Source organism: Anoplopoma fimbria, chromosome 15, assembly GCF_027596085.1.
Source record: "Anoplopoma fimbria isolate UVic2021 breed Golden Eagle Sablefish chromosome 15, Afim_UVic_2022, whole genome shotgun sequence".
Lineage (NCBI taxonomy): Eukaryota > Metazoa > Chordata > Actinopteri > Perciformes > Anoplopomatidae > Anoplopoma > Anoplopoma fimbria.
In genome coordinates, this window is record NC_072463.1 from 18,540,936 (window position 1) to 18,565,607 (window position 24,672).

The 24,672-nt window shown below is 39.8% G+C and overlaps 5 protein-coding genes across 6 annotated transcripts; 4 read left to right on the forward strand and 1 right to left on the reverse strand.

Moving 5' to 3' along the window:
• The first annotated feature begins 1,604 nt into the window (after positions 1-1,604).
• LOC129102988 (syncoilin-like) lies at positions 1,605-3,785 on the forward strand. The gene is made up of 4 exons (XM_054613227.1): positions 1,605-2,087; positions 3,033-3,443; positions 3,527-3,651; positions 3,740-3,785. Exons 1-4 carry the CDS (start codon positions 1,605-1,607, stop codon positions 3,783-3,785), a joined length of 1,065 nt encoding a protein of 354 aa, XP_054469202.1.
• Positions 3,786-4,338: 553 nt separating this feature from the next.
• Positions 4,339-8,209, reverse strand: LOC129103353 (histone-binding protein RBBP4). Its single transcript, XM_054613787.1, has 11 exons — positions 8,090-8,209; positions 7,524-7,671; positions 7,290-7,435; positions 6,633-6,806; positions 6,424-6,539; positions 6,006-6,166; positions 5,759-5,885; positions 5,561-5,638; positions 4,900-5,034; positions 4,705-4,815; positions 4,339-4,545 (listed from the first exon to the last, which is right to left on the reverse strand). The coding sequence occupies exons 1-11, from the start codon at positions 8,103-8,105 to the stop codon at positions 4,483-4,485; spliced, it is 1,275 nt and encodes a 424-aa protein (XP_054469762.1). The 5' UTR covers positions 8,106-8,209; the 3' UTR covers positions 4,339-4,482.
• A 74-nt stretch (positions 8,210-8,283) lies between these two features.
• On the forward strand, positions 8,284-11,425 carry zbtb8os (zinc finger and BTB domain containing 8 opposite strand). The gene is made up of 7 exons (XM_054613788.1): positions 8,284-8,466; positions 8,605-8,629; positions 9,084-9,205; positions 9,302-9,384; positions 9,672-9,724; positions 10,624-10,660; positions 10,866-11,425. Exons 1-7 carry the CDS (start codon positions 8,385-8,387, stop codon positions 10,950-10,952), a joined length of 489 nt encoding a protein of 162 aa, XP_054469763.1. The 5' UTR covers positions 8,284-8,384; the 3' UTR covers positions 10,953-11,425.
• A 2,333-nt stretch (positions 11,426-13,758) lies between these two features.
• khdrbs1a (KH domain containing, RNA binding, signal transduction associated 1a) lies at positions 13,759-18,911 on the forward strand. The gene is made up of 11 exons (XM_054613782.1): positions 13,759-14,106; positions 14,570-14,697; positions 15,068-15,184; positions 15,278-15,424; positions 15,583-15,710; positions 15,821-16,079; positions 16,230-16,306; positions 16,404-16,465; positions 16,590-16,764; positions 18,550-18,609; positions 18,693-18,911. Exons 1-9 carry the CDS (start codon positions 14,016-14,018, stop codon positions 16,697-16,699), a joined length of 1,119 nt encoding a protein of 372 aa, XP_054469757.1. The 5' UTR covers positions 13,759-14,015; the 3' UTR covers positions 16,700-16,764; positions 18,550-18,609; positions 18,693-18,911.
• Positions 18,912-19,857: 946 nt separating this feature from the next.
• tmem39b (transmembrane protein 39B) lies at positions 19,858-23,997 on the forward strand. 2 transcript variants are annotated; one of them, XM_054614035.1, is made up of 9 exons: positions 19,858-20,089; positions 20,665-20,868; positions 21,046-21,265; positions 21,486-21,569; positions 21,814-21,968; positions 22,628-22,961; positions 23,054-23,241; positions 23,337-23,457; positions 23,617-23,997. In XM_054614035.1, the coding sequence occupies exons 2-9, from the start codon at positions 20,738-20,740 to the stop codon at positions 23,848-23,850; spliced, it is 1,467 nt and encodes a 488-aa protein (XP_054470010.1). In that variant the 5' UTR covers positions 19,858-20,089; positions 20,665-20,737; the 3' UTR covers positions 23,851-23,997. The 2 variants fall into 2 exon arrangements, with proteins under 2 accessions (XP_054470010.1, XP_054470011.1); XM_054614036.1 differs by lacking the exon at positions 19,858-20,089 and adding an exon at positions 20,109-20,198.
• The last annotated feature ends 675 nt before the right edge of the window (positions 23,998-24,672 follow it).

Genomic DNA, 24,672 nt, shown 5'->3' on the forward strand with positions numbered 1-24,672 from the left:
TACACACAAGACGTATGTGATAATGAATGGCAGTATCTGAGAGTTAATAGAAAGGATACAAATTGCATTGCATTTAGATTCCATTTTTATTCATGTAAAAAAACTAATAATATTGTTTGACAATGAATTAAAAAAGGCTTAGAGTTCAAATGTAACTATTTTCCTTTGTTTGTTTTTATTTATGCAGAACAATACATTAATGCAAAACCATACTAGAAACATAAGACATGTCACTGACCTACAGTACCAGTCAAAAGTTTGGACACACCTTCTCATTCAATGGTCTTTCTTTATTTTTTATTTTTTTCTACATTGTAGATTAATATTGAAGACATCCAAACTATGAAGGAACACATATGGAATTATGTGGTAAACAAACAAATGCTCAACAAACCAGAATATGTTTTATATTTTAGATTCTTCAAAGTAGTTGAATGAGAAGGTGTGTCCAAACTTTTGACTGTTACTGTAAAATTCACCACATTCGGAGATACGTGTTTTTTGTTGTTTTTACAGAGAGTAGAGAATAAACTATGATATTTAGTGAAATCGTAAACAATAACTTGTTGTTGCCATGGTCACAGATGATGTAGTCATGCTACATGAAGGCACTCTGGATAAACATACAGTACCTGTTTCTAACTTTCAAGTGTTGGTGCTGTTTTGCTGTATTTTAGTATGTTTTTTCATGTGGGATATGAGATATCATATTGAACAAAATAGAACTAATTCTGTAAAAATGATCTCTCAGAGTTGCCTCCATTATGAAATTCCTCCTTAGGTTTCCTTTTGTGTGGTGGTTGTTTGTCTCTTCTGTGTGTGAGTAATTGACAAGCAGCATGCAAAACACTCCATGCAAATATATTGTATATGAACCATGCAGAGTTTGTGGGCAGATGAGCTCAATACTGAAGGTAGCTATTGAAAGAATAGACCTGTAGATGCAACCTCCTCTGCCTGTGCAATTGTCTGAAGCAAAAAGGTGGGAAAATTATAGGGAATACTTTTAAATCATGATGCCACCACCTTCTGATATGCACATAAAAACAGCTGTATAAATATAGCTGTCTCTGGCACCCAGGCTGGTCCAGACATGTGTTAGCTGATGCATCCAGAGCATGTGGGCCGGTCTGCCCTCAGCACTGACACAGTTTGTGATCCCCTGTGGGGGTATGAGAGAGTCTTGGATAGAGTTTCCTCCCTTGCCTCCAGTGTTATTAATAAACACAAATTGTGCCTCTGTTTTGCTAGAGACAGACACACCGCAGAGCTTTCCTTAAAGTTAACAACAAACCTTTTTCATAGCTGGCTGGACCGTCCTCTCCAAACAAAGTAAGTACGTAGAACCACAAGTTAGTAAGAATTATTACTGATCAGTTTAAGATTTTGACAATTAATGTTTGAAGGGTCCCATTGTGTTGGTACTTTGTATGATCAGAATTTTCATCATGATTAAATTTACATTAAATTACTTTGTTAAGCAAAACAATATAACAAGAATGACCAGATTAGAGGGCTTTTAAAAACCAATCATCATCTATTGCTGTGGGTCATTTGATTAATGGCCGTTCTCTTCTCTCTTCCAGCTTGTCTCTTAGAAGGCCATGGACAATCAAGCATCAACAGAAAATGGGAAAAACATGACGTCTACTGAGGACTCACACATGGGACTTGTTGAGGGTTTCACAGACAGCAGCTATACTGACTCTGAAACAGGGACAATCACGCCCGTGGGTGAGTGTACACCACATCCCATACCACCAATGGACCAGGCAGTCATGGACAACTTGGGGCAGCTTTTCGAATACTGCATCCAGCTAGTGTCCCATCTGGAGACGCAGAGGAATGAGCTGATACAGGAGCTCCTCCGTCTGCAGGAACCCATTCTGCGAGTTGTTGGGCACCTGAGAGGGAAGCTGATGGAGACTCAGAGGCTGGTCACGCTGGCTCAACTGGATTATGTCGCTGTTTATGAGGATTTGAAGGAGGTGAAGAGGAAACTGTTTGCCACCGCAAGAGACTGCATCCGGAGCCAGGTGACGCTGGCTGAACAGGAGTACGAGGTGGCTCAGTCTGCTGTTACACAGGTAGGAACCACTGGAATGATGATGCCTGGAGGATTGGCTTACTGTAGCAGGTTATGACAGATAACTGTGGTTTGTTCTGCAGTTTATATCATCTCTATCATATCATCTACTGCATGTAAATCATTTTATCCAAATTCATCACAAACAGTAATATGGAGCAGCAAATACTAAAACCAACATTACATAAAACAGTCAATATGTGCAACAAACAGCAGTGAGCAAGGAGAAGGGTCAATGCTGAATGTAAGGCAGCAGAAAAAAAATGAAGCAAATATATCATAAATTATGTTTAATTTGAAAGATTGTCTGAAATCAACTTATTGGGAGTAAAAACTCATTATGTTAGAGACCACATATACACATTTTGTTAAAGCAACATTGTCTCTATTGCAATACTGTATAAAATGTAATCAAGCATAATCATAGACCTTATATTGTTCACTTATGACAATGTCATACATTAGAAATGTGTAGAAGAATGGGGAAAATAAATAAAATAATAATATTTAAATATATAGAACAATAAACATATCATTATCAAACTTATACATAAAAAAGTTTTAAATACCAACATGTAGCATCCCCACATTTTTTTTTATTATAAAAAGTCTGTGTGGCTTTTAAAAACAAAGGAATTATGTAAAAAACAAACAAAAAAAACATTGGATTTCATCATGAATTTATGGATAAGTTGTTGTGAGGAACTGAAAACATATAGCACACGTTATAAATTAATCATCTAAATGTTTGATTTGCATATATAAAAATGTATGAACAAAATTACATGAAGGTATATGTGTGTAAGATATAAATAGGTTGTATGTTTTTAATATTTTTATTTTATATTGTTTTCCCTTCTTCAACAACTTGGTTTACTGTAGCTTTGCTCAACTATATCAGTTCTGTATGTTTTTTCTTTTAAATCAATTTCACATCCATCCACAGGAGGAGCTCAAGGCCCACATCCAAAGTCTGACCCAGGACTTGTCCCAGCTCAAGGAGGCCCAGCAGAACCAGCTAAACACCCTGAGGGACCAGGCTTCTAAGCACTGCAGGCCCAGGGCCATGAGTGACGTCAGCCATTGCCGGCAGGCTTCTGTCAGACTCCAGCGGCGGATCAGCGGCAGCGTGAAGGCCCTGGAGTGCTGGTACGAGCCCCGGCTCATGGCCCTGCTTAAGAGGAGGCAGGTTGGGGAGGAGTCCTTGAGGAAGAGCAGAGAGCAGGCCCTGGACCTGAGAGCCAGTCTGGGGCCCCTCAGGGAGGCCATGCAGAGACTGGAAGTACAGAGAGCCTGTCTGGAGCAGAGGGTCACTCTGATGGAGAGGGAGAGGGAGGAGAGCATCACACAACACAAGGTGACGGAAGTCAAGTAGAACATGAAATATATAACGGATGGTTGGTGAAACTAGACCCACTGAGATTTTTCTACACTTTGCAGGAGACCGTGGAGGAACTAAAAGAGACTCTGAGAGAACTAGAAGTAGAGTTTGAGGTTCAAAGAAAATCTAAGAAAAAATTGGAGGATCATAATGACAGCATTAGAAAAGAGCTCACATTTCTGAGGTACATTTACTCTGAACCTTCTACTGTTTAATTGACTTTGAATTGTGATCAGGATTAAAAAAAGACTAACATGTGGCTTGTTTTACAGAGGCAGTGATGAACCCAGTGAAACCACTGAAGAGGAGGATCCTTAATATTTGGTTTGCAGTAAATATTCTTATGCTGATAATCTACATTAAACCATGGCATATAATTTACATTTAATAAAGAAATTATATAAATTAATATAAAATGCAGAATAAATTTACTCTTAAACTACATACAACTTAACATCTGGCATGCTGGGTCAAGAAGCAAAGCAAACAGATTTACTGTAAATATTTTATTATGAATTTACTTAAGTACACAAGATGGAACACAGATTTAAAATTATGCAGAAAGAGACAACACATATAAAAGTGACACAGAATCTGGAAAGATCAAGCAAATACAAGAACCCGACAGTATGTACAATCTGAATAAAAAATGGATCTTTGTAGAAATTTGTTCAGCACAACTAGACAGGATGAAAAAAATAAAACCATCAAAAAGCAAACCTGAATGTTGAACACATCTGTGATGGATTTATCACAAGCCAGAGTGGAGTACTGGGACTTTGAATAACTAAAAAGATTAAAAAATCTGATCAATACAGACTTACTTTAAATACTTCACCACAAGATGACTACGCAGCATTTTATTCTTTTTTTTTTTTTTTTTTTTTTTTTTTACAAAAAAACCCCTGCTGCCCAAAAATGCATTTGAAAAGGAGATTACTGCTTATGCACCCGACACTGGACAACGGATCCGTTTTCAACAAGCAGGTCAAATGGAGAGATGTGGAGACTGGACTCATGCTTGGACCTCTGTATCTGCAGCACCTTCAGGGTCCTCGTCGTTGTAGATATTTTCAGCCTTTGAGAAGACACAATTCAAAAGTAGATACACTGTAACTGGTATTCAATGTTAATAAATGCACTTTGAAATTATACCCATGACGTCTGTGTCTGAATTGTTCCACATAATTTCACAAACCTCTGAAGTTTCCACCATGGGACAAAACAAAGCTCTTACCATTTGCCAGACTTGCATGATGTTGTCCTCTGATACAGAGCAGATGACCCAAGGCTCGTTGGGGTTCCAAGAGAAGTCTGAGATCTTGGCTGTGTGTCCCCCATGGATGAACTAGAGAGAGGCAGAGCAGGAGGGATCACAACAGCACTTTACATTTCATTAAAACACACAGTCGTTGATTTTGACACAACTGACCAGCAGCTCAGGAGGGCCGTCCTCAGCATCCTCAGGTGACTGTTCCTCTCCGATCTTACTGAGGTCCCAGACGTTGAGCCTCCTGTCGGTACCACTGGATGCCAGGATGGTTTCGTTATGAGGAGACCACTGAACCTGTGGAGTAGAGATGGGCCAGATGTTACATTTCTGTGACAAAGAGCTCCATAAACGTAACACTATCAACATAAAGCCACAATCAACAAGACTAAAACTATTCCTGTTTACAATGGCTCTTTTGAATCATATCAGATGGATGACAACTGTAACGTGCTTGATATCATACAACCAGAAGCTTGGTGCAGAGGTTGCACGTGTGCTTAAAAAGGCAAATATTTGCTTCTTAAGCTTGAATTTCTAACTAGAGCCTTATGTTTCTACTGTTTGGAATTAAATCAAACTTAATTGTCCTTTCACATAAAATTTGTCCTGGATCAAATGCTCCAAAAAATTAACAGAATAACATAAAAACATCTGCAGGTCACCTATCAGTGACCATCAGAAGACACGACACAACATAGCAACACCCCAATACCAGTCCGTAGTTGTAGCTTTGTTTGCCAAAGTCTAAAGCCCAACATTACCCCAGATCTGCAACATAATCTTTTAGATGAATGTAACTGACCAGAGGGTCACTTCTTACCTGGAAGATCTCGTCCTTGTGTGACTCAAACGAGTGCAGCTTTAGTTTCAGATTCCTAAGGTCCCAAAGAGCAACAGTCTGAAAAGAAAAAATAGCTCCAGCTTCAACGGATTCCATTCATAAAAAATGAGAGCAGAGCCTATTTCACTGGACAGCAACATGCTATGTAACAGCTTTACTGGGGAAGAGTGGACCCACCTTATCTGCAGAGCCAGAGGCCAGGATGAACTCACTGTAGGGATTGAAGGACAAGCAGTTGACCTCAGCGGTGTGGGCGTCCACTGCATGGCTGGGCTTGGAGGTGTTGTTGGACCGCGTGTCCCAGCTGTGCCAAAGCAGACAAAAGCCCCATTGTTAAAAATATCACTGAAACTGAACAACAACTTTTATTTCACATGAGTTATCACAGTTAGTTCATTTTGTTACCAACTAAAGAGCTACTCACATCATGAGTTTCTGGTCATCGGCCACGGACCCAAAGAGCGACTCGTGGAGCAGGTGCCAGGAAACGTCCTCCACCACAGCTGTGTGGCCCGTGAAGATGGTCTTGGCATCCACTATCTTTCCCTCCTTGGGCACTGTGCTGATGTCCCAAAGGCAGATTGTCTGTAAAACAGCAGAGATGGTTGAGAACAACAACAACAAAAAATCCAAACAATGTTACAGAGTGCTTTGCAATAGCGACAAAAGAAAGACTAGTTATGTAAACCAGTAACAAACAGGTTAATTTATAATAACTCAAGACTATTTCAACATCCAAGAAACTTAACATGAGCCACAGGAAGACACAAGATTCTACTTAACACGGGAAGAAAGACAACACTGGACTTAGGAGTTCCACTGTGTTGTGACAGGTTGCTTACGTGGTCATCAGAAGCACTGAGGAGGCAGCCGCTGAGGTTTGAGTTCCAGGAGAGGCCATAGCCCTCCTTCTGGTGGCCTCGCAACCGCAGATCTGGGGTGCATTCTCCAGAAGGGTCTTCAATATGAATTAAAATCATGTTTAATGTAACTAAAAATGTGCAGAAAACAACAGTAGTTGAAGAAAATGAGTGTTTGGCTGTAATCCTACCAGGCTTGGAGGGGTGCTTTGTGTAATCAAATACCAGCACATCACTAGTGGGGGTCTTGGTTGCAATGATGCAAGGATTCTGGGGCATGTAGCGGGCTCTGTTCACTTCCCCCTCATGGTTGATCTTGATCTCAATCTCTATCTTCCCACTTACAGATCCAAAGCCTCCAAACTCTGAAATAAACAACAGTTATATTACATTTTTAATGCAAATGAGCCGGTGTCGAATAAAATTCTGTTCTACTGAGCATTTTAAAAAGGTCAATTCTATGCAAGTATGGTTTAATGCATTTTACTAACTAAAATGTAATCTAAAACAAAAGTACGTACCCATGTTTTCTGAAGCATTAAAGATTTCAGCAAGATTTAAATGTATTCATTCATTGAGAAGAACTGTGAGCCACAATTTTCAAATACAAGAATTTGTTTGGGACAATTTGATAACACTGAATGACAATAATGTTAATATTGCAATATCGCATAAGCCTAACAACGGCAATGTGAATAATTTGTTTAACCTACGTGACTTGGTAGTGGACCTGAATTTTTTTTTACCCATCAAGCCATTTATTTTGCACATCAAGCGGCCAGATACAACACATGATATACTCTAGCTTTCCACATAACACAACCTCCCATGCGTAAATGATCCCTCACCTCCTTTCTCGCTGTCATAGTGTGATGCATCAAACTGGGCATCGTCATTGGGGAGCTGAACGCTCGCAATTACGAGGTGATTCTGCTCATCGGACGTGTGTGTTCCCAAAACCAGCCTGTGTACGCTGTAGTCTTTCCCCTCTGGTCTGTGAAGAGGGAAGAGTTAAAGAACGAGTCGTTATTCATCTATTTAAAAAAAACGACGTGATCCCCTCTTATGTCATGTTTTCTCACCTGGTGACATCTGGGAGCCACTGGGCAGTGAGGCTGGGCCACTCCAGGGCGTGAGTCATGACCAGGTCATAGAGGAAAGGGGTGTTCTTCTTCCAGATCTTGTACTCCTCATTGATCACTCTCTCCTCCACAGCATCATCAAAGGCAGCTGCAAAGGTCACATTTACCAGGAACATGCAGTTATATTATAATCACTTAGGTCATGCTGGATCTGAATATAGAGGATATTGGAGAGACATAAAAGTCTTTCCCTTGTTCAATAAACAGCACTAAGGTGTATTTGGCTGCTAAGATATAGTTATCTGCATGAATACACAATCATTATCAGCCAGTGGGGGATAAGCCTAAGCAGTGAGCTAACCTACACTGGTAAATACATACAAACATCTGCTCCTCCAGCCTGCTAGCCTCTCACGTTAGCTACTAGCCGGCTGGTTCATGACAATGAAAGGTGATGCTGCCTGGCGCGCCAACCCCGGTGCATCCCGACTGCTAGTTTCTATCATCCTGCACAACACACACACACATTTAACCAGATAAATATGGAAACAAGTAACCACCCTTACCGTCTTTATCAGCCATTGTGTCGCAGTTGAACCACTAATACCGGCGAAGAGCAGAAACAAACACTGAGGAGAGCTCTGTGTGCACAGAACGAAGCCTCGCAATGGCGCCAACTCCGTAGAACGGGATTGACCAATCAGCGTTCAGCAAAACACCGACCGGAAGTGGTTGCCGCACAGCGCTCTGCTCCATCCGGAACGCCTCTACTGCGACACATTTGGAGACCGGACGTGAATGGTTGTGACACACCGAGATGGTGGAAGTTGTTTTGGTTGATTTTAAAGAGTTAGAGACATAATGGACGACCGTGAGCTGGACCTGACAGCGGCACAGAAAGCGACGAAGTCCAAATACCCGCCGATCAACAAGAAATATGAATGTGAGTCTGATGTTATGATTAAATGAAACATTACTTAACTCGTGGACACTGTTGTGTTGTCAAACCTGCCCAGCTGTTTGAAGCTCGTGCTGCAGCATGGCCTGTCTCAACATGTCTCCTTGTGTTTTACAATTACAGACCTGGATCACACAGCAGATGTACAGTGAGTGTGTTTTTGATATCTTGGTTAAATCTCGTGTCTCTCTGTTGTTCGGTCACTGTTCGACCACACGACACTAATACACTGCAATAATATGTTGTATTTATTGTCTGTTTCTATGTAGTTGAGCTGCTGCAACACCCGAATTTCCCCCATGGGGATCAATAAAGGAATATAATAATAATAATAATAATAATAATAATAATAATAATAATAATACAATAGTTTCTGTCTGTATATATATATATATATATATATACTGTATTCAGTTACTTTTTTTTTATTGCTCATTTGCTTATTTATAATACTTATTTTGATCTTTTATTTTTTACTATGTCTCTTGTTTGCACTATCCTCTATGCTGCTGTATTCCTGTAAATTTCCCTGCTGCGGGACTAATAAAGGATTATCTTATTTTAGTTTATTTTATCTTATATTTGCGGATCTCTCTTCAAAGAATTCACTCTTGGGGAAACGATTTGGAGGAAGCCTTCGAGCAGTGTGCCATGGGCATGTTTGGCTACATGACGGACACAGAGACAGTAGAGCCGATTGACACTGTTGAAGTGGAATCAGAGGGTGAGGGCACGTTCAGTTTTTAATCATGGCTGTCATGCTGCTTCTGGATCACAAGAACTAAACCTCTATGTATATATCCTTTTCCCTTCTCAAAAGGTGATGACATGGAGTCTCTTCTTTTCCACTTCCTAGATGACTGGCTGTACAAGTTTAGTGCAGATCTCTTCTTTGTTCCCCGGGTGAGTTTGTTGGATCAGTCATGGGGTGCTGGACATGTTTTGTATGAAGTTTATTTGAAAACGTCCAATGGTGACATCGCGGCATAAACTACAATCATATTATTTATCAGGAATTTGAATGTCACCCACATGTGCCACAGTATGCACTATTCTGTGCATAATTTACATATCACGTAAATTGATTGTTGTTCTATGGATAGTGTATGTTAATATTTTGTTTATAAATTGATAATTTATTTTCCTACGTTATTCTACTGACACAATCATTTGTGACATCTATCCACTAGGAGGTCAAAGTTTTGCACATAGACAGAATGCACTTCAAGATCCGCTCCATTGGGTAAGTTTGGTTAGAAATCTTAGTTGTCTTAAAATTACTACTCGCATATGGAGTAGACATGTTTGCTGATCAGAAAATGTTATAAACCAGTCATGCCTGAGTTTTTAGTTTTACGTCACAATGCTGCCAGGTAGCCACAATGTTTTGGTGGGTTTTTCTGTCTTTACTTAACTCATTCCCTGCAACTCCACCCAGATAACTTTTGATCAAACAAACATATATTTGTTAGAAGCTCACTTCTACAGAAACTTTCTGTGGGTCTATCGTGCATTTGGGATGGAAATATCACGGGGTGACCCGCAAACGATAATCAATCAAATAAGCGCAACAACTTAATTGGAGGCTACACTCTCGAGGGAGACACAACGTATCACTACACTGAAACAATGACCTCATATATCAGCTTCTGTGAAGACAACCACCAGGATAACGCGCTCCTTGAATGATGATAAATCCTGGTTCCCCTTTGAGCTCAGGAAGCTTCAAAACAACAAAGAGAAGGTCTACAGGAGTGGTGACTGGATGGTTTATAAAGGTGAAAAGCCGGCACATAAGTGCAGTAAAGTCAGACAAATAACAATATGAGGACAAACTGGAACAGTAATTTTCTACCTTTGACTGTTTGTCGGTTTGGAAGGAGTCCCTGATATGAACAGATTTTAAATACTATAGCTGACCTCTCTCTCCCAAACACACTTGATGCCTTTTACTCCAGATTTAAAAACCTACCTCGTTCCACTCCCAAAAGCCTGACCACAGTGTTTCTGGATAATCTTGGCTGCCCCTCCCTCCCATCTCCTTTGTGTTATCTTCTTCATCTTTTTAGTCTTACCTTTCTATTTTATTTATTTATTTTAAGCTGCTTTCTCATACGGTCATCTTTCTTTTATTGATTTAAGTTGGGGTGAAGAATTCTCTCTGGCAAAGCATCCACAGGTAAGTCAGTGAAGCTTGTTTGAAGATATCCCTGTAAAATATCCCTTTTTCAGATTATTATTCTGTATATAATTAAATAACAGAATACAATTACAGAGGGCTATGTTTTTTAAAATCATCAACACTTAAAAGAGAATTGTGTAGAATACATAATAAAAGATACATAAATGCTGTGTTTGTGTTGTATCCTCTTTTGTAAATCCAGGGAACTGAAGTGAAAGCCATCACATACTCCGCAATGCAGATCCATGACATTGAAAAACCAGAGATATTTGCCATCATTGATATCTGACAATACCTCCAGAGGCAGACAACACTCCTGGTTCAATGAAACTGGAATATCTAATCGGCCAATTTAAGTGGCCTTAAGGCACTGATTCTTGATTGTAAAATCTGGTTTTGTATTTGTAAGGTGAACTGTTTACCAACAGAAATGTTTCCCAACATTTCTGTTCACTAATAGATTACAGTGATATGACACTGATATTTTATAAATTGTATAATTTCAGAAATCACAAAACCTCGTAAATAATGACTCTTTGCTTATAGTCACTATTGAAAGGTCAAACTCTAATTTAGAACAATGTAAAACATTTTGTCAAACCAGTTTTACTTGAAATGCTTTTGCAAATTCTTATTTATCACAAATTTGACATGAATTGTTTCAATTCGTTATTCATTGTAAATAAATCAACATACTTTTATTTTTCTGCTGTGGAATTGATTAAATGGTTACTGGTACTTTAAAATAAAATCTTGCTTTTGAATATTTTGTGTGTGTTTGGTCATTTAGGAGGACAAAGCAGTAAACAGAAGCTCCAACTCCAGAATTACATAGCAAAGAAAATAACCATAAAAATAACCATATCTCACTTTCAACACAGCAGTATTTTAGAAACTGCCATGCAAGTGTAGAATATGCATTATTGTTAATAACACTGGAGGATTTAAATTGTTTAACAAATCTGTGTTTATTTCTATACAGTAAGGTCTTAATGATGTGATGTGTCTGTAATTTCAAAAGGGAGAAGGCATCCAATGAGTCAACATTGAAGAATAGCAGGATATTTCATTTTGTAGTACATTTTTAAACTGAGATAAATGTATTATAGTGTACGGATTGTATACTCTACTCTCTGGCCAATGTATCTCAGATGGCCCTGGGTTTTGTGGGTGCTTTTATTATGCAATACATTGTTCTGCTAATATCCAGTATTAAATCACATCCAAAAAGACCAGCTGGTGTTTTTACCTCATATAAGATAAGATAAGATAAGATAATCCTTTATTAGTAATATGCAGCCAAAAAAGAACGATAAGACACGACAAGCATGATTACAGTAAACCCCGTGCAGGGACAAATCTAACAACACTTTACTGATAGAATATGACATTTTTTTTAATTAATATTGACCAAACAATCCCAGGCAGTCTCTGAAAGCTGTTCTGGATAAATAGAGTAAAAAGACGTGCATATATATATATATTAGTTGTAGGTACATTAGAGGCTTTCGCTGTAGTATTTTATTGCAGTAATTAATCCGTGCCAAATTCCATGCAGGACTGACTAATTGTGGAATATGCAAAATAATAATAGTAATAAAAAAAGGGTACTACAAATCAGTCTTAACTGAAATACTCATTCTGAGACAAATATCCAATATAGGACACAGTAACTTCAATGCACTTTGATAAATTACTGGCCTACAATTTAAATAGCTCAATAACTGATTACTTAATGGACAAAAAATTTAAAGATAACTACTTTATAACTAATGATTTGAGTAACGTATCAAGCATTAAAAATGTACAACATTGGAATCAAATGGTAGATTAGCTTGTTTTTCTTTGTTTCATATTAGTGTAAAAATGTATAACTGGGTTCATTGGCTGAAGGGATCGCTTTGTGCAGTGTTAAAATATGAAGGTAAGTTTTCAATAGTTTGCATGAAAAATTATTAAACATTACATTACATTACAGTCATTTAGCAGACGCTTTTATCCAAAGCGACTTACAATAAGTGTATTCAACATAGGTATTCAAGAGAACTACTAGTCACCAGAAGTCATAAGTGCATCTCCTTTCTTAAACAAGCATCTAAGAGCATAAACCAGAGCAAAAGTACAGAAACAAACTAATACGAATACAATAAGTGCAACAGACTAATAATACAATAAGAATAATAGGAATAAGTGCAACAGACTAATAGGAATAATAGAATAAGTGCAACAGAAATAGGAATAATAAGTGCAACAGACTAATAGGAATAGAATAAGTGCAATAATAGGAATAAATAAGTGCAACAGACTAATATGAATAATAAGCAATAAATAAGTGCAACAGACTAATAGGAATAGAATAAGTGCAACAGACTAATAGGAATAGAATAAGTGCTAAGTGGAAGGCTGAGGGTTGTACTTGGTGATTAAACAAATAATTCTAAATAATTAAAAAGAAGAAACAATAGAATCATACAAATAATTGTTTATTGCAGCTTAGCTAAAATATTTTCAACATGTAAATAATGCAAGTTGCAAAAAATTGTTTTAAATGGAGGCACCCCATTGTTTCAACCACAATTGCAACAATAAATTCCACCATTTTAACCAGTTGGAACCATATGAAACCACAGCAGGACAACCCAACCCCTGATACAAAACCAGTAAAGCAACAGCTCCACTTTTCAGTATCAACCACTGATGGAAGATTCACCTTCTCTGCTCAAATGATATGCAGACTGTTGCACTTACTATATTCGGATTAGTCTGTTGCAATTATTGTTTTCATAGTAATCTGCCTCTGCACTATACTTTTGCTCTGGCTTATGCTTTGAGATGCTTGTTTAAGAAAGGAGATGCACTTATGACTTCTGGTGACTAGTAGTTCTCTTGAATACCTATGTTGAATACACTTCCTGTAAGTCGCTTTGGATAAAAGCGTCTGCTAAATGACTGTAATGTAATGTAATGTATTCCAGCGTTGAGTCTCCACTGATCTCAGTGAGTTCACCCCCCCCCCCCCCCTGCTGTTGTCTTCCCTCCCCCTCTCGGTTCTCCGTGACGTCACCGCCTCCCCTCGCTCCTCCCTCCGCGCTGAAATGCAGCTGCGCCATTGCTCCTTTGTCCATTGAAGAGAGCAGCGCGACTCTGCACAAACACACCGGGCTCGTCCTGCACAACTCCGACACATAAAGTGGTTGTTTTTTTTTTCTTTTTTAAAATCTACTGGGTCGCAGTTCTTTGTTGCGGGGCCTCGCGCTGTGTTCTGGCCGTACTGGTGCGTCACGAGCCGCGCGTTTAGATCCGAGTCCGCCGTGCAAGTGGAGCCCACAAAGGAAAGAGAAAAAAAATCAAAATGGAAGACACTAAATACCTTCCGGAGCTCCTGGCTGAGAAAGACAGCTTGGATTCGTCGTTCACGCACGCGATGAAGCTCATTTCTGCAGGTAATGTTGGGGAAGCTTATGCACGTGAAGCTCAGCGTGGCGCGAGGCCTTGCGTCTTTTTTTTTTTTTGTTTAAATTGAAACGCGTCCTCAGCGGCCGGTGCAGGCCTGAACAATGGCCTCACGAACACGTGGTTGTTAGGAGATGTGGGTCAAACCCTCCTGGCTGAGCATGGACCATGTGTAGTTTAATTTAACAGACAGTATCCTCTTTCAAAAGAATGTAACCTTATAAATGTTTATTTATGAATGAAAGAGGATGGCTCAGTTAGACTCATCCACTCATCTTTTGCATGTTAAGGCTCATATAATGGATTATTATTTATTTAATTATGCTCTAAATATATTTCCCATTGGTATGCATCATAATGTGGTGTGTGTGTGTATATATATATATATCTATATCTATAGTCATTGCACCTGTGAATTCCACATGCTTAAAATGTTTTCTTTCTCACATGCAGAGATTGAAAGGATCCAGAAAGGGGAAACCAAGAAAGAGCCAGAAAAGGAAAATTATCTGGACCTGTTTGCTACGAAGAATCAAAAACTGAAAGAGCGGGTACTCATTCCTACCAAGCAATACCCCAGGGTAAGAGTTTCATTAGCTCTCTCTCTCAGCTAATGATGCTTGACCACTGGATGCTGTGTTTGGTGAATTGGAGATTACACATTTAAAATTCTGAGTCTGATAGAAGCATCTTCTCTTCTTACAGCTGGGTTGTCCCATAATTAGTCAAGTCATGCACTATTTTCTGCATGATTTGATTTTGCAGTATTAAAAACAAAAAAAATGCAGATTTAGATTTAGAGGGACCGTTTTAGCTGTGGTGTTGACAGTGACCTGCTTTCATTCTGGATTGTCTGTACTACCTGCTGTGTTTTTTTATTGTAGTCTACTTTTCTTCATAACTCGTAACATAATTAATGCAATGCTATAATTAAATTGCTATATTCCTCAGGTCAACTTTGTTGGTAAGCTTTTGGGGCCACAGGGCAGCACAATCAAGAGACTCCAGGAGGAGACTGGTGCAAAGATTTCCGTTCTGGGTAAAGGCTCCATGAGAGACAAGAATAAGGTATTTGAAGCGTTTTCCTAGCTGCACCTTTCAAAGGATGTTACACTCTATTATCCTGATGTTTTATTAATCAAAATTTCTTCTGTTAATCAGGAGGAAGAGTTGAGGAAGGGTGGTGAGGCCAAATATGCTCACTTGGCCATGGAGCTGCATGTGTTCATTGAGGTGATGGCACCCATACCAGAAGCCTACATGCGCATGGCCCATGCAATGGAGGAGGTCAAGAAGTTCCTTATCCCGGTATGTGACCAAGGGAACATTTTACACCCCAATTACAGAAATGTTTTTTTGTGCATAACATTGCCATTCAAGTAAGGCAGCTTTGCTAGTTGCCATGGTGACTAACCTCCAATGTAGTATTTGGATGAATGACAATTTTTTTTTTCCCCTGTCTGCAGGAGCCCGGCGAGCATGACCCATACATGGATCCTCACTTCCTGAATGGCTCCCAGGACGGTTCAGGCAGGGGGCGAGGTGGTCACCTCGGAAGAGGCAGGGGTGGACCACCTGGTGCTGGAGGACCAAGGTAGGAGCCTGATTTTGTGACAATAACATCTAACTCACAATTTTGCTAGTTTTAAGGATCAGTTTTCCCAATTTCTTAATCACATATACAACCTTATTAACTGTCCACAGGGGGCGAGGGATGCCACGTGGAGCTCCCCGAGGAGGGATGCCACGTGGAGGCCCACGGGGGGGATTAGGGCGAGGCAACGGGCATAGAGGTGCACCATCCGGTAGGGGTGGACCACCGTCTGCTCCTAACAGAGGAGGCTCAGCTCCCCGCTCCAGACCACCTGCAGCAGGGGCTCCAAGGATGCTCCCCTCTGCAGCCATGTCCCACCAGGGTCCTCCCTCATCATCACAGTCCAAATCTGATGGCTATGAGGACTACGTAAGTCGCTTAAGTCCTGATTTCTTCTTTTCACAAGACTTGTTTCTTGCCAGACAATGGTGATCTCTTATTTGGTGCAATGTGGGTTCCTTTTGTTGTGATAGTTGTGACTCGCTTGACATTGTCTAACTTAATTTGTTGTCATTTTAGCCTGCATATGATGAGCAGTACGCAGAGCCTTCCTATGAGGGATATGATAATTATTATAATCAGCAACCTGCACCTGCGTAAGTCAAAATTAAGTTCAGTAGACTTTATGTGCCCATTAAGTCTGACTATGTAAATTGGAGGAGCACTATACTCATACTTCTTTATGGCCCACAGGGACACTGAATATTATGATTATGGACACGGGGAGGCCCAGGAAACCCCATATGAGCCTTATGGTAAGATAATAAAAACTGCCCCCAATTTTTCTAGCACACTGTCACTGAGGACATGGCTCTGATTGGACCTCCTGTTTACCTCACTGATGTTGCTTTCCTGTGTTTCTCCCTTCTGTCTTTGTAGCTCAAGATGAGTGGGACAACTCATGGTCCAATTCCGGGGCTGGAGGCAAGACCCCCACTCCCAGGCAGTCGAAGGGAACGTATAGAGAGCATCCCTATGGAAGATACTGAACGGCTACTGGTAGAGAGTTGCTATGGCAACTGTCTCCGATTGTTACTCACTGAACTTTTCAAAAGTAATTTCCCTCTCGTTTGTTCCCCTTTTTTATGGTTTATTTTATTTTTTTGTTTTTTTAACTCGGTAGACGTTTTGTTGGATGTATCATAGAGTGCCAGAGGAAAACGTGAAGACGGAGTTTTTTCGTTGTTTACCTGTTACCATTTAATGTTTTCAGTTGCGTAGTTGGCAGGTCCTAGTGACATAACCCAAACAAAGAAACGAGTAACATTTTAATGATGATGATTTATCCTTTAAGTTAATTGCATCTGAACAAAATGTGACTGTGGCGATAAATTCTTCTCACGTAGGCTGCATTCTAAAAGTCCTTAATCGCTGGACAAAAAAATTATTCACAATGCCTCAATGTAACTTCACTATAACTAGAACAGATTTAGTCACAAACTCAAATACAGCCCTGAGCCGTTTTGATAAAAAACAACAAAGGTCTTATCATATATTTGTTTATACTTCAATACAAATCTAGTCTGGTGTGAAGCTAAAGAGTATCCTAAAATACTATTGAAATCCATTTGGCAAAGAAAAATGCTTTTTTGCCACACTTTACAATTGATTGTGATCTGTCCAGACTATTACTTGCGAAATCAACGCTGAACGACTTATTCTTGTAAAAGCTTGAAGGACTAACAATCCTTACTGTGTGAGAGGAAGGCAGCAGCCAACTCAATATTTTGTACATAACCTTAGGAAAACTGTGTATGCTTTCAGCCGTACCGTCTCCAAAATGCATAATGCCTGTGTACCTTTGGCTAAATAGGATACTAAATATATCCCCAAATGTTTTTCTGCAGTGCGTGTTTCAATAAAGTTTCTAGTTTCTTTTTAATCAAACTAAACATGGTATTTTGCCTTTGTTGTACCAAAGGAATGCCTTCAGTTTGTGCAAGTGGTCCTCAGTGGTTTCTCAACAACGCTGAATAAGCTGTATGTATACACGTTAGTCTGACAAAAAAAACAAAAGCAGTGTTATGACAGTGAGCTTATCCTCTTCGTCTGTTTTCAAAACTTATCTAAATGACACTTGTAATGTCACCTTCAAAATACAAATAAAGCTCATCATTCCTTGAGGTAATGTGCTGCCAAATAACTGTTTGAATTGAGAATGATGTAGTGCTTGAACATGGATTGTCATTAACCTTCAGTTAGTGTACCTATTCAAGCTCTAAAGAGAGCAATGTATCTTCAGCCACTTGAAATAACTGAATTTCAACAGTATTTCAAATCAAGCTTGCAGGGATCTTACTTGACTTTGATGCAAAGTCATGCTGGCTGGTTTTTATAAAAGAAAAAAATCGCAGAGGAGAGGATTCTAAAAGCCTAAAGATCGCCACAAGAAGGTAAAACTAACCCCAACACTCATTTGTTAGATTTTTTATTTATTTTTTGTTTTCTGTGCAAAATATCAAGTAATGAAAGTCATCCAAAACATATCAAAAACATTGAAGTACAAAATTATGCTATCTGTAGTTATTTCCGAGCAAAATAAGCCGTACAAAACAATCAGAAATGGTTGTGATGCAACTCTTGCTCAAATAAAACCAATAATGGTCCATTCATTTCACTCAATACTTACCAATTTCCATCTTGATAATTTCTGTAGAATGTAGTTTAATGAAAACTAGTAGTTGAACTCAAAGCGTTAAAACTTCCCATTGGTGGACAAAACCTTTTAGCTTGAGTTGCATGATGCTTTTCTAGTATAAAGTTAACTTTGCATGTGTGTTATTCACTTTGTACTAAGTTACTGGTGTGTGCAAGATCTCATTTCTGTTTCTCTTCTTAGGTTGTCAGAAAACTGTACATGCAGTTGACACATTGAACTCCAGGTTACCTGTTTTTAATGGTCAGTTAAAAAAGATACTGCAAATAAGTGTTGGCTTTGTATTTTGCTGTTTACAATATTAAATAATTTTCTGTCTTTAACAGGTCCATTGAAAGTCCCTGGAAAGAGCAGAGGCCCAGCTGTGTCTCTGAGGCTGACTGCTTCTTTGTCAATACTAACCCCCCAGGGGATTTGTGGGTTTTATACTTTTCATGAGGATGTGGTCATTGTTCATGTTGAATTTTAACGTTTTTATTGAACGTGTCCAGATTAACACTATTTTTACACAAGACATCTTAACTGCCTTTTTTATAAAAAAAAAAATCAACTGAAAATAAAGTTTTTTTTAATGTAACTTGTGTTTCCTGTTGATTTCCATGTGTTTTGGTCACCAGAAGTAGCCTGTCTGTATTATATTTTCAGCTGCACTAAGGTTTCTGATAAGTAGAGTAGATTAAGATACATATCTTGCTTTTCAGTTTGGTCATGCACTATATATGCATTAATGCTATTTACATTGCTGTGGTTTGGCATTCTGTCACTTTTCACATGCAAGGAAAACCCCTGTAGACCTTCCTTGACTCTGCCATTTCAAGACCCAGGACAATCATGCTTACAGTCTAGGGCAAATCCAATTAAGAGATCCACATAGGTGAACTGCCATAAAAAGTGAGGTGTTTTTGGTATAACAGACAATGTTGTACACTACATACTCTACCTTATGTGGAAATAACTCAAAACACAGAAGGTCTTGAGAGCCAGTTCCAAAACCTGATCTCGTGATGTCGTTAGGATTCGTAAAGGGGGTCTAGTGCTGAAGCCTGTAGAATTTTGTGCTGCACTTTTAACACCAGTGATAGTTAGAAATTGGTAAATCTGGTAAAAAATAAACATGTCCCTAAACAATTCCAAAAATATTTAATTCCACATGCCTTCCCTGTTTATACATTTGTTAGTCATAGCTCATGTTGGCCAATTATTAGCAAAAATCTGTCATAAATACAAATGCACAATTTTTTACAACCATGTAAACAAGTTGCACCAAACCAACTTTCTGCAGGCGTTGTGTACACACACACACACACACACACACACACACACACACACACACACTATATATATTCAATTCAGACTAAGAGGATCCATAGCAATTACATACAGTTGCAACACCAAAGAAAACCATGCTTTTATGATCTTGCAGTGTGCATAACATGTAAGTATGTTCAGTGCACCGCTGCAGGATCTCGGTGTAGTGTCCCTTTAAATGACTCTCCTCCCACAGGTCGCTCACATATCCGCGCCCCCATCTACCAGCGGCTAGTTTCACATCAACAATGACTGTCTTCGCTGATTTCAGTGGGAAACACGCCAGTATTTCAACCAGTGTTTTGAAGATGTGTCGCGGTTGACCCGTAGTTTATGCCACAGAGCGGCCTCCTGCACGCACACCGGAGCCTGCCACCGGGGAGCGCGCGTCCACTCGTCCAGCCTGTTTTTGTAGGTGGGTCGGAGCTAACCTGTTAGCCACAGACACTGCTAGCCTAGGCCTCAATCTTTGCATCTAATCAAGCATGGTCTCTGCGGACAGACCGCAGCCCGGGTCCACGTTGGTGGGTGTTTTTTTTCTGTGCTCTCTTCCTCGTGTTTCGCGCTGAAACGGCTCCTCGTGAACATAAGCAATATAAGACCCAGGAAGAGAGCAAAGTGTGTTGCTTCTTAGCTCGCTTGTAATGTCAGCTTCCGCAAAAAAAACAACTTGCACCATATAGAAAGATGCAATGCAGCTATGTCATACTTGTTTAGCGCCATCTGAAGATTAGTGTGACTTTGTTTTTTTTCAGATCACTTAAACTGTGCAGGTGCTGCAATTTGCCTTAAAGCCTTAATCTTGCAAATATGTGTTTATGTTATTGTTGATATGGCTCTGCACCACTCCTTATTAGCAAAACACACAACTTCATGACTGACTGATTCTATCCTGTGTGACACATATCACAGCCAGATTTAAATCATTATCACATATTATTACATATTTTGACATTCTCAATCACAGTGACCCTGCTTCCTTGTAAACAGATAAAAGCCCAAGGAGAGAAATCATAAAAACCAGTTGCATAGCTGGGAGAGGTGAGCTGTGGGAGTGTCTGCAATGGCTGGTGGAAGGAGAGGGGCAAACCGTACCACGTACTGCAGACCTCCACTAAGCAACGAACCAGGCTCGGTCAGCAACGGCAATCACTCCACCAGCTCCCCGGTCACAGGGGTGCGATCTCGTACAAGGTAAGGTCTCATATTACACACTGAGGGAGTTAGAGCATCTAGAGAGTCTTCACGGACTTTCCCCTCATCTGGGCAGCAGCTATGACCTGTGACACCGATGTGTCTTCCTCCAGTTGTCCCATAATATCACTGATTGATGTACGCGTCATAATAAAATAGGCTTTGCTTTGTCTGCAGGAATGGTTCAGGGACATGCATGTCCAATCCCCCTCTGGCTGCGCAGACGGTTGTTCCTCTGAAGCACTGTAAGATCCCAGAGTTATCGGTGGATCGTAACGTGCTGTTCGAGCTCCATCTTTTCTTCTGCCACCTCATCGCCCTTTTTGTCCATTACGTCAACATCTACAAGACTGTGTGGTGGTACCCCCCATCACACCCTCCCTCTCACACATCACTGGTGAGCACTCAGTGGTCAGCTATTGACTGATGATCATGTTTATTTTGGTCATCAGATATTATCTTCAGCAATCTCTTTGTCTGCCATAGATCACCGTATCTCTGTTTTTGAAATTTGCATATCCTGCTGGTAACCTGAACTAGTATTTCAAAGCTGTGCTTAATGTGACAAAATAATGTAAATGGGAGAAATAATCCTGAATCAATCTCATTATTTCCAGAACTTTCACCTTATCGATTATAACATGCTGGTGTTCACAATCATCATACTGGCACGGAGGTTAATTGCAGCAATCGTTAAAGAGGTAGGAGTTATATTTTTGGCTTCAACGTTTTCAGAATTCAGCTTTCGTCACTCTCACGTGTTGCTATACATTCAAATATGAAATGGCACAAGTCATGTCACTCTGTTTTTGATGCAAGGTTACGAAGTAAAGAACTACTACAGATATAAAATTAGTCTGTGAGAATGTTTTATGTTGAATATAAGTCTAACTGCAAAATTGTATTAATGCAACTATTCTCTCTCCCTCCTGCTGTCTCCTCCAGGCATCACAGAGTGGGAAACTGTCCTTCCCTCATTCGATCTTTCTAGTGATGGCTCGGTTTGCTGTGCTCACGCTGACGGGCTGGAGCCTGTGCCGCTCCCTTATTTACCTCTTCAGGACCTACTCTGTCCTCAGCCTGCTCTTCCTCTGCTACCCGTGGGTATACACAAGGAGGATAGAGATGGTTGAACTCAATTGATAGAAAATATTTGTGGTGTTTGCATGTTATCCTGACACATTATAGAAGTTTCAATGCATTTGCATGTATTTCATAGTTTGTGTAGCCCAGCTTCAGTTGGTTTGGTTCCTGCTGGTGTGTTTGCATTTATATTTTCCTAACTTTCATGTTAGGACAGCTGGATATCAAATGTGTTGGATACATGGTTGACAGAAAATTGGGCTCATTTAAAAAGTAGTCTGAACTGAGGTTTGAAGGATTGAAGTGATCTGGTGTTTGTTGTCACATGAGCACTCTAGTGAGGGGCTACAATTGAAACACTGGCTCATAACATCTGGTTTATTGAATATTAATAATATGATGATGGGATGCTGTTGTCCATGATGTCTTTGATTGCAAACACTTTAAGCATGAGTGGCCTTCGCATTTCACCTAACAAGCAGTGACGTGCAGAAAGTGGTCAAGTTTCATGATGTGGTATTATTTTGTTTTTAGCTGAAGCCTCAAAGATATTGGGAGCCATATTTATTTTATTTTTTTAACATCATTGCAGACTGTTTGTTTTTCAATGTGCCCCCCTGGCAGTGTGGATGCAGGGCTCTAGGTATTGTGAAATGCAGCTGTTGTTTTTCCACAGATTCGGGATGTATATTCCATTCTTCCGGCTGAGCTGTGACTTCCGGCGAGCAGGTCCGCTCTCCCCCGTCGCCAGCATCGGCTCCAAGGAGGTGGGCAGCGTGGGCCGGGGCAGGGACTACCTGACTGTGCTGAAGGAGACGTGGAAGCAGCACACCAGCCAGCTGTACGGCGTCCAGGCCATGCCCACCCATGCCTGCTGCCTCTCCCCGGATCTCATTCGCAAGGAGGTGGAGTACCTGAAGATGGACTTCAACTGGAGGATGAAGGAGGTGCTGGTCAGCTCGATGCTCAGCGCTTACTATGTGGCCTTTGTTCCTGTCTGGTTTGTCAAGGTAAGAAACTGTTTCAATTGTAACTTTTAATGTTAATAATTTAATAAGCTTTAATATCGCTTCTCTCTTTTTTTTTTTTTTTTTCCTCTCAGAGTACACAGTATGTGGACAAGCGCTGGTCTTGTGAGCTCTTCATCCTGGTGTCAGTCAGTACGTCAGTCATCCTCATGAGGCACCTGTTGCCACCTCGATACTGCGACCTACTTCACAAAGCCGCAGCTCACCTCGGCTGCTGGCAGAAAGTAGACCCCTCGCTCTGCTCCAATGTTCTTCAGCACATGTATGTACCACTCATGGTGTATTACTGGGCTCTAGGTCCATCTGGACTAATTCGATTCAAATCCTAATTACAATCTGCTGTCTCTCTTTTCGCAGATGGACAGAGGAGTACATGTGGCCACAGGGAGTTCTGGTTAAACATAATAAGAACGTCTACAAGGCCATGGGTCACTACAATGTTGCAGTTCCATCAGATGTGTCCCATTATCGCTTTTATGTGAGTATTCCTAAATGGAAGAAGTTTTGTAGAACAACACTAGACACCACAGATTTCCTGTTCTACCTGTTTTGTAAAATATCTGCAGTATCATAAAAAGGCAGCAACTTGTACATACTCTATCTCATGACTGCACCCTGTCTCTCTCCCTCCCTTTAGTTCTTCTTCAACAAGCCTTTACGAATATTGAACATACTCATCATCCTTGAAGGTGCCATGATATTCTACCAGCTCTACTCGTTGATATGTTCAGAAAAGTGGCATCAGACGATATCACTGGCTCTGATCCTCTTCAGCAACTACTACGCCTTCTTCAAGCTGCTCAGAGACAGAATAGTCCTAGGAAAGGCATACTCGTACTCAAACAGCTCATCAGACCAGAAAGTCAGTTAGATTTTTAGTTATTATTGTTCGCATTCACTTTTGGAACCACACAAACATGCCTAAGAGCTCTGTATTTTTTCTACAAACTGCATTTTGTGTCGCGTTTTTGTTCTGATCTGCCATAATAAAAAGACATATTTTTGTATTACTTTAAAAGTTTGCTTTAGTTTTATTTGGTTCAGATATCTTTTTTTATTCTGACCACAAGAACTATTTCTCAGCCAATAGGTGCACATTTCAGTTGACAGGTTGTACTAACTTATTGACTTTTCATTGCTGAGAATTTGGTCATTTTTAAATGTTTGAGTTACAATTACTGAATAACAACATGAAATGTTTTTTTTTCGACTATTGGGAATTTATGGAAGCTAAGATTATTAACAGTATCCGAGAGTCATATTTTTGGAATGTAAAACTGGATGCTATAAATTCAGTGGTGAAAATGCAACCCAGAGTACTGTGTACTAAACATTTAATTGAAATGATCACAGCCTTTTTCTGCATCATAGTGTTACACTTTTTCATAAAGCTGGGGGATTTGGCTCTTTCCTTTTTTTCACAAAGAAGTTTTTTTTGTTCTTATCCGTGCTGAGAGTTTAAGGATGGAGGTTGTTGAACGCTGTAGAGATTACAACGCCCTTTAAAGCAAATTCTTGATTTCAGGCTATGCTGTGATATAAAAAACGAACTGTTGACTGGAGTACTGTACTAGCATGATGTTTTAGTTTCTTGTACTTCTATATTTCCATTTTATGCTACTTTATACTACACCACTACATTTCAGAGGGAAATATTTTACTTGGCTCTACTTATTTAATTTTTTCAACATCA

Excerpts from the sequence above, each read along its gene's own strand:
- LOC129102988 (XM_054613227.1), top strand. The coding sequence starts at position 1,605 with ATGGACAATCAAGCATCAACAGAAAATGGGAAAAACATGACGTCTACT. Across the intron at positions 2,088-3,032 it reads CTCAGTCTGCTGTTACACAG|GAGGAGCTCAAGGCCCACAT; the intron begins GTAGGAACCACT and ends ATCCATCCACAG. Across the intron at positions 3,652-3,739 it reads AAAGAGCTCACATTTCTGAG|AGGCAGTGATGAACCCAGTG; the intron begins GTACATTTACTC and ends CTTGTTTTACAG.
- zbtb8os (XM_054613788.1), top strand. The coding sequence starts at position 8,385 with ATGGACGACCGTGAGCTGGACCTGACAGCGGCACAGAAAGCGACGAAG. Across the intron at positions 8,630-9,083 it reads GATCACACAGCAGATGTACA|AATTCACTCTTGGGGAAACG; the intron begins GTGAGTGTGTTT and ends CTCTCTTCAAAG. Across the intron at positions 10,661-10,865 it reads CTCTGGCAAAGCATCCACAG|GGAACTGAAGTGAAAGCCAT; the intron begins GTAAGTCAGTGA and ends TTGTAAATCCAG.
- khdrbs1a (XM_054613782.1), top strand. The coding sequence starts at position 14,016 with ATGGAAGACACTAAATACCTTCCGGAGCTCCTGGCTGAGAAAGACAGC. Across the intron at positions 16,080-16,229 it reads CTGATGGCTATGAGGACTAC|CCTGCATATGATGAGCAGTA; the intron begins GTAAGTCGCTTA and ends TTGTCATTTTAG. Across the intron at positions 16,466-16,589 it reads AACCCCATATGAGCCTTATG|CTCAAGATGAGTGGGACAAC; the intron begins GTAAGATAATAA and ends CTGTCTTTGTAG.
- LOC129103353 (XM_054613787.1), bottom strand. Across the intron at positions 6,540-6,632 it reads AAAGCACCCCTCCAAGCCTG|ACCCTTCTGGAGAATGCACC; the intron begins GTAGGATTACAG and ends TTCATATTGAAG. Across the intron at positions 5,639-5,758 it reads CCTCTGGCTCTGCAGATAAG|ACTGTTGCTCTTTGGGACCT; the intron begins GTGGGTCCACTC and ends TTTTCTTTTCAG.
- tmem39b (XM_054614035.1), top strand. The coding sequence starts at position 20,738 with ATGGCTGGTGGAAGGAGAGGGGCAAACCGTACCACGTACTGCAGACCT. Across the intron at positions 21,570-21,813 it reads TTGCAGCAATCGTTAAAGAG|GCATCACAGAGTGGGAAACT; the intron begins GTAGGAGTTATA and ends TGTCTCCTCCAG. Across the intron at positions 22,962-23,053 it reads TTCCTGTCTGGTTTGTCAAG|AGTACACAGTATGTGGACAA; the intron begins GTAAGAAACTGT and ends TTTTCCTCTCAG.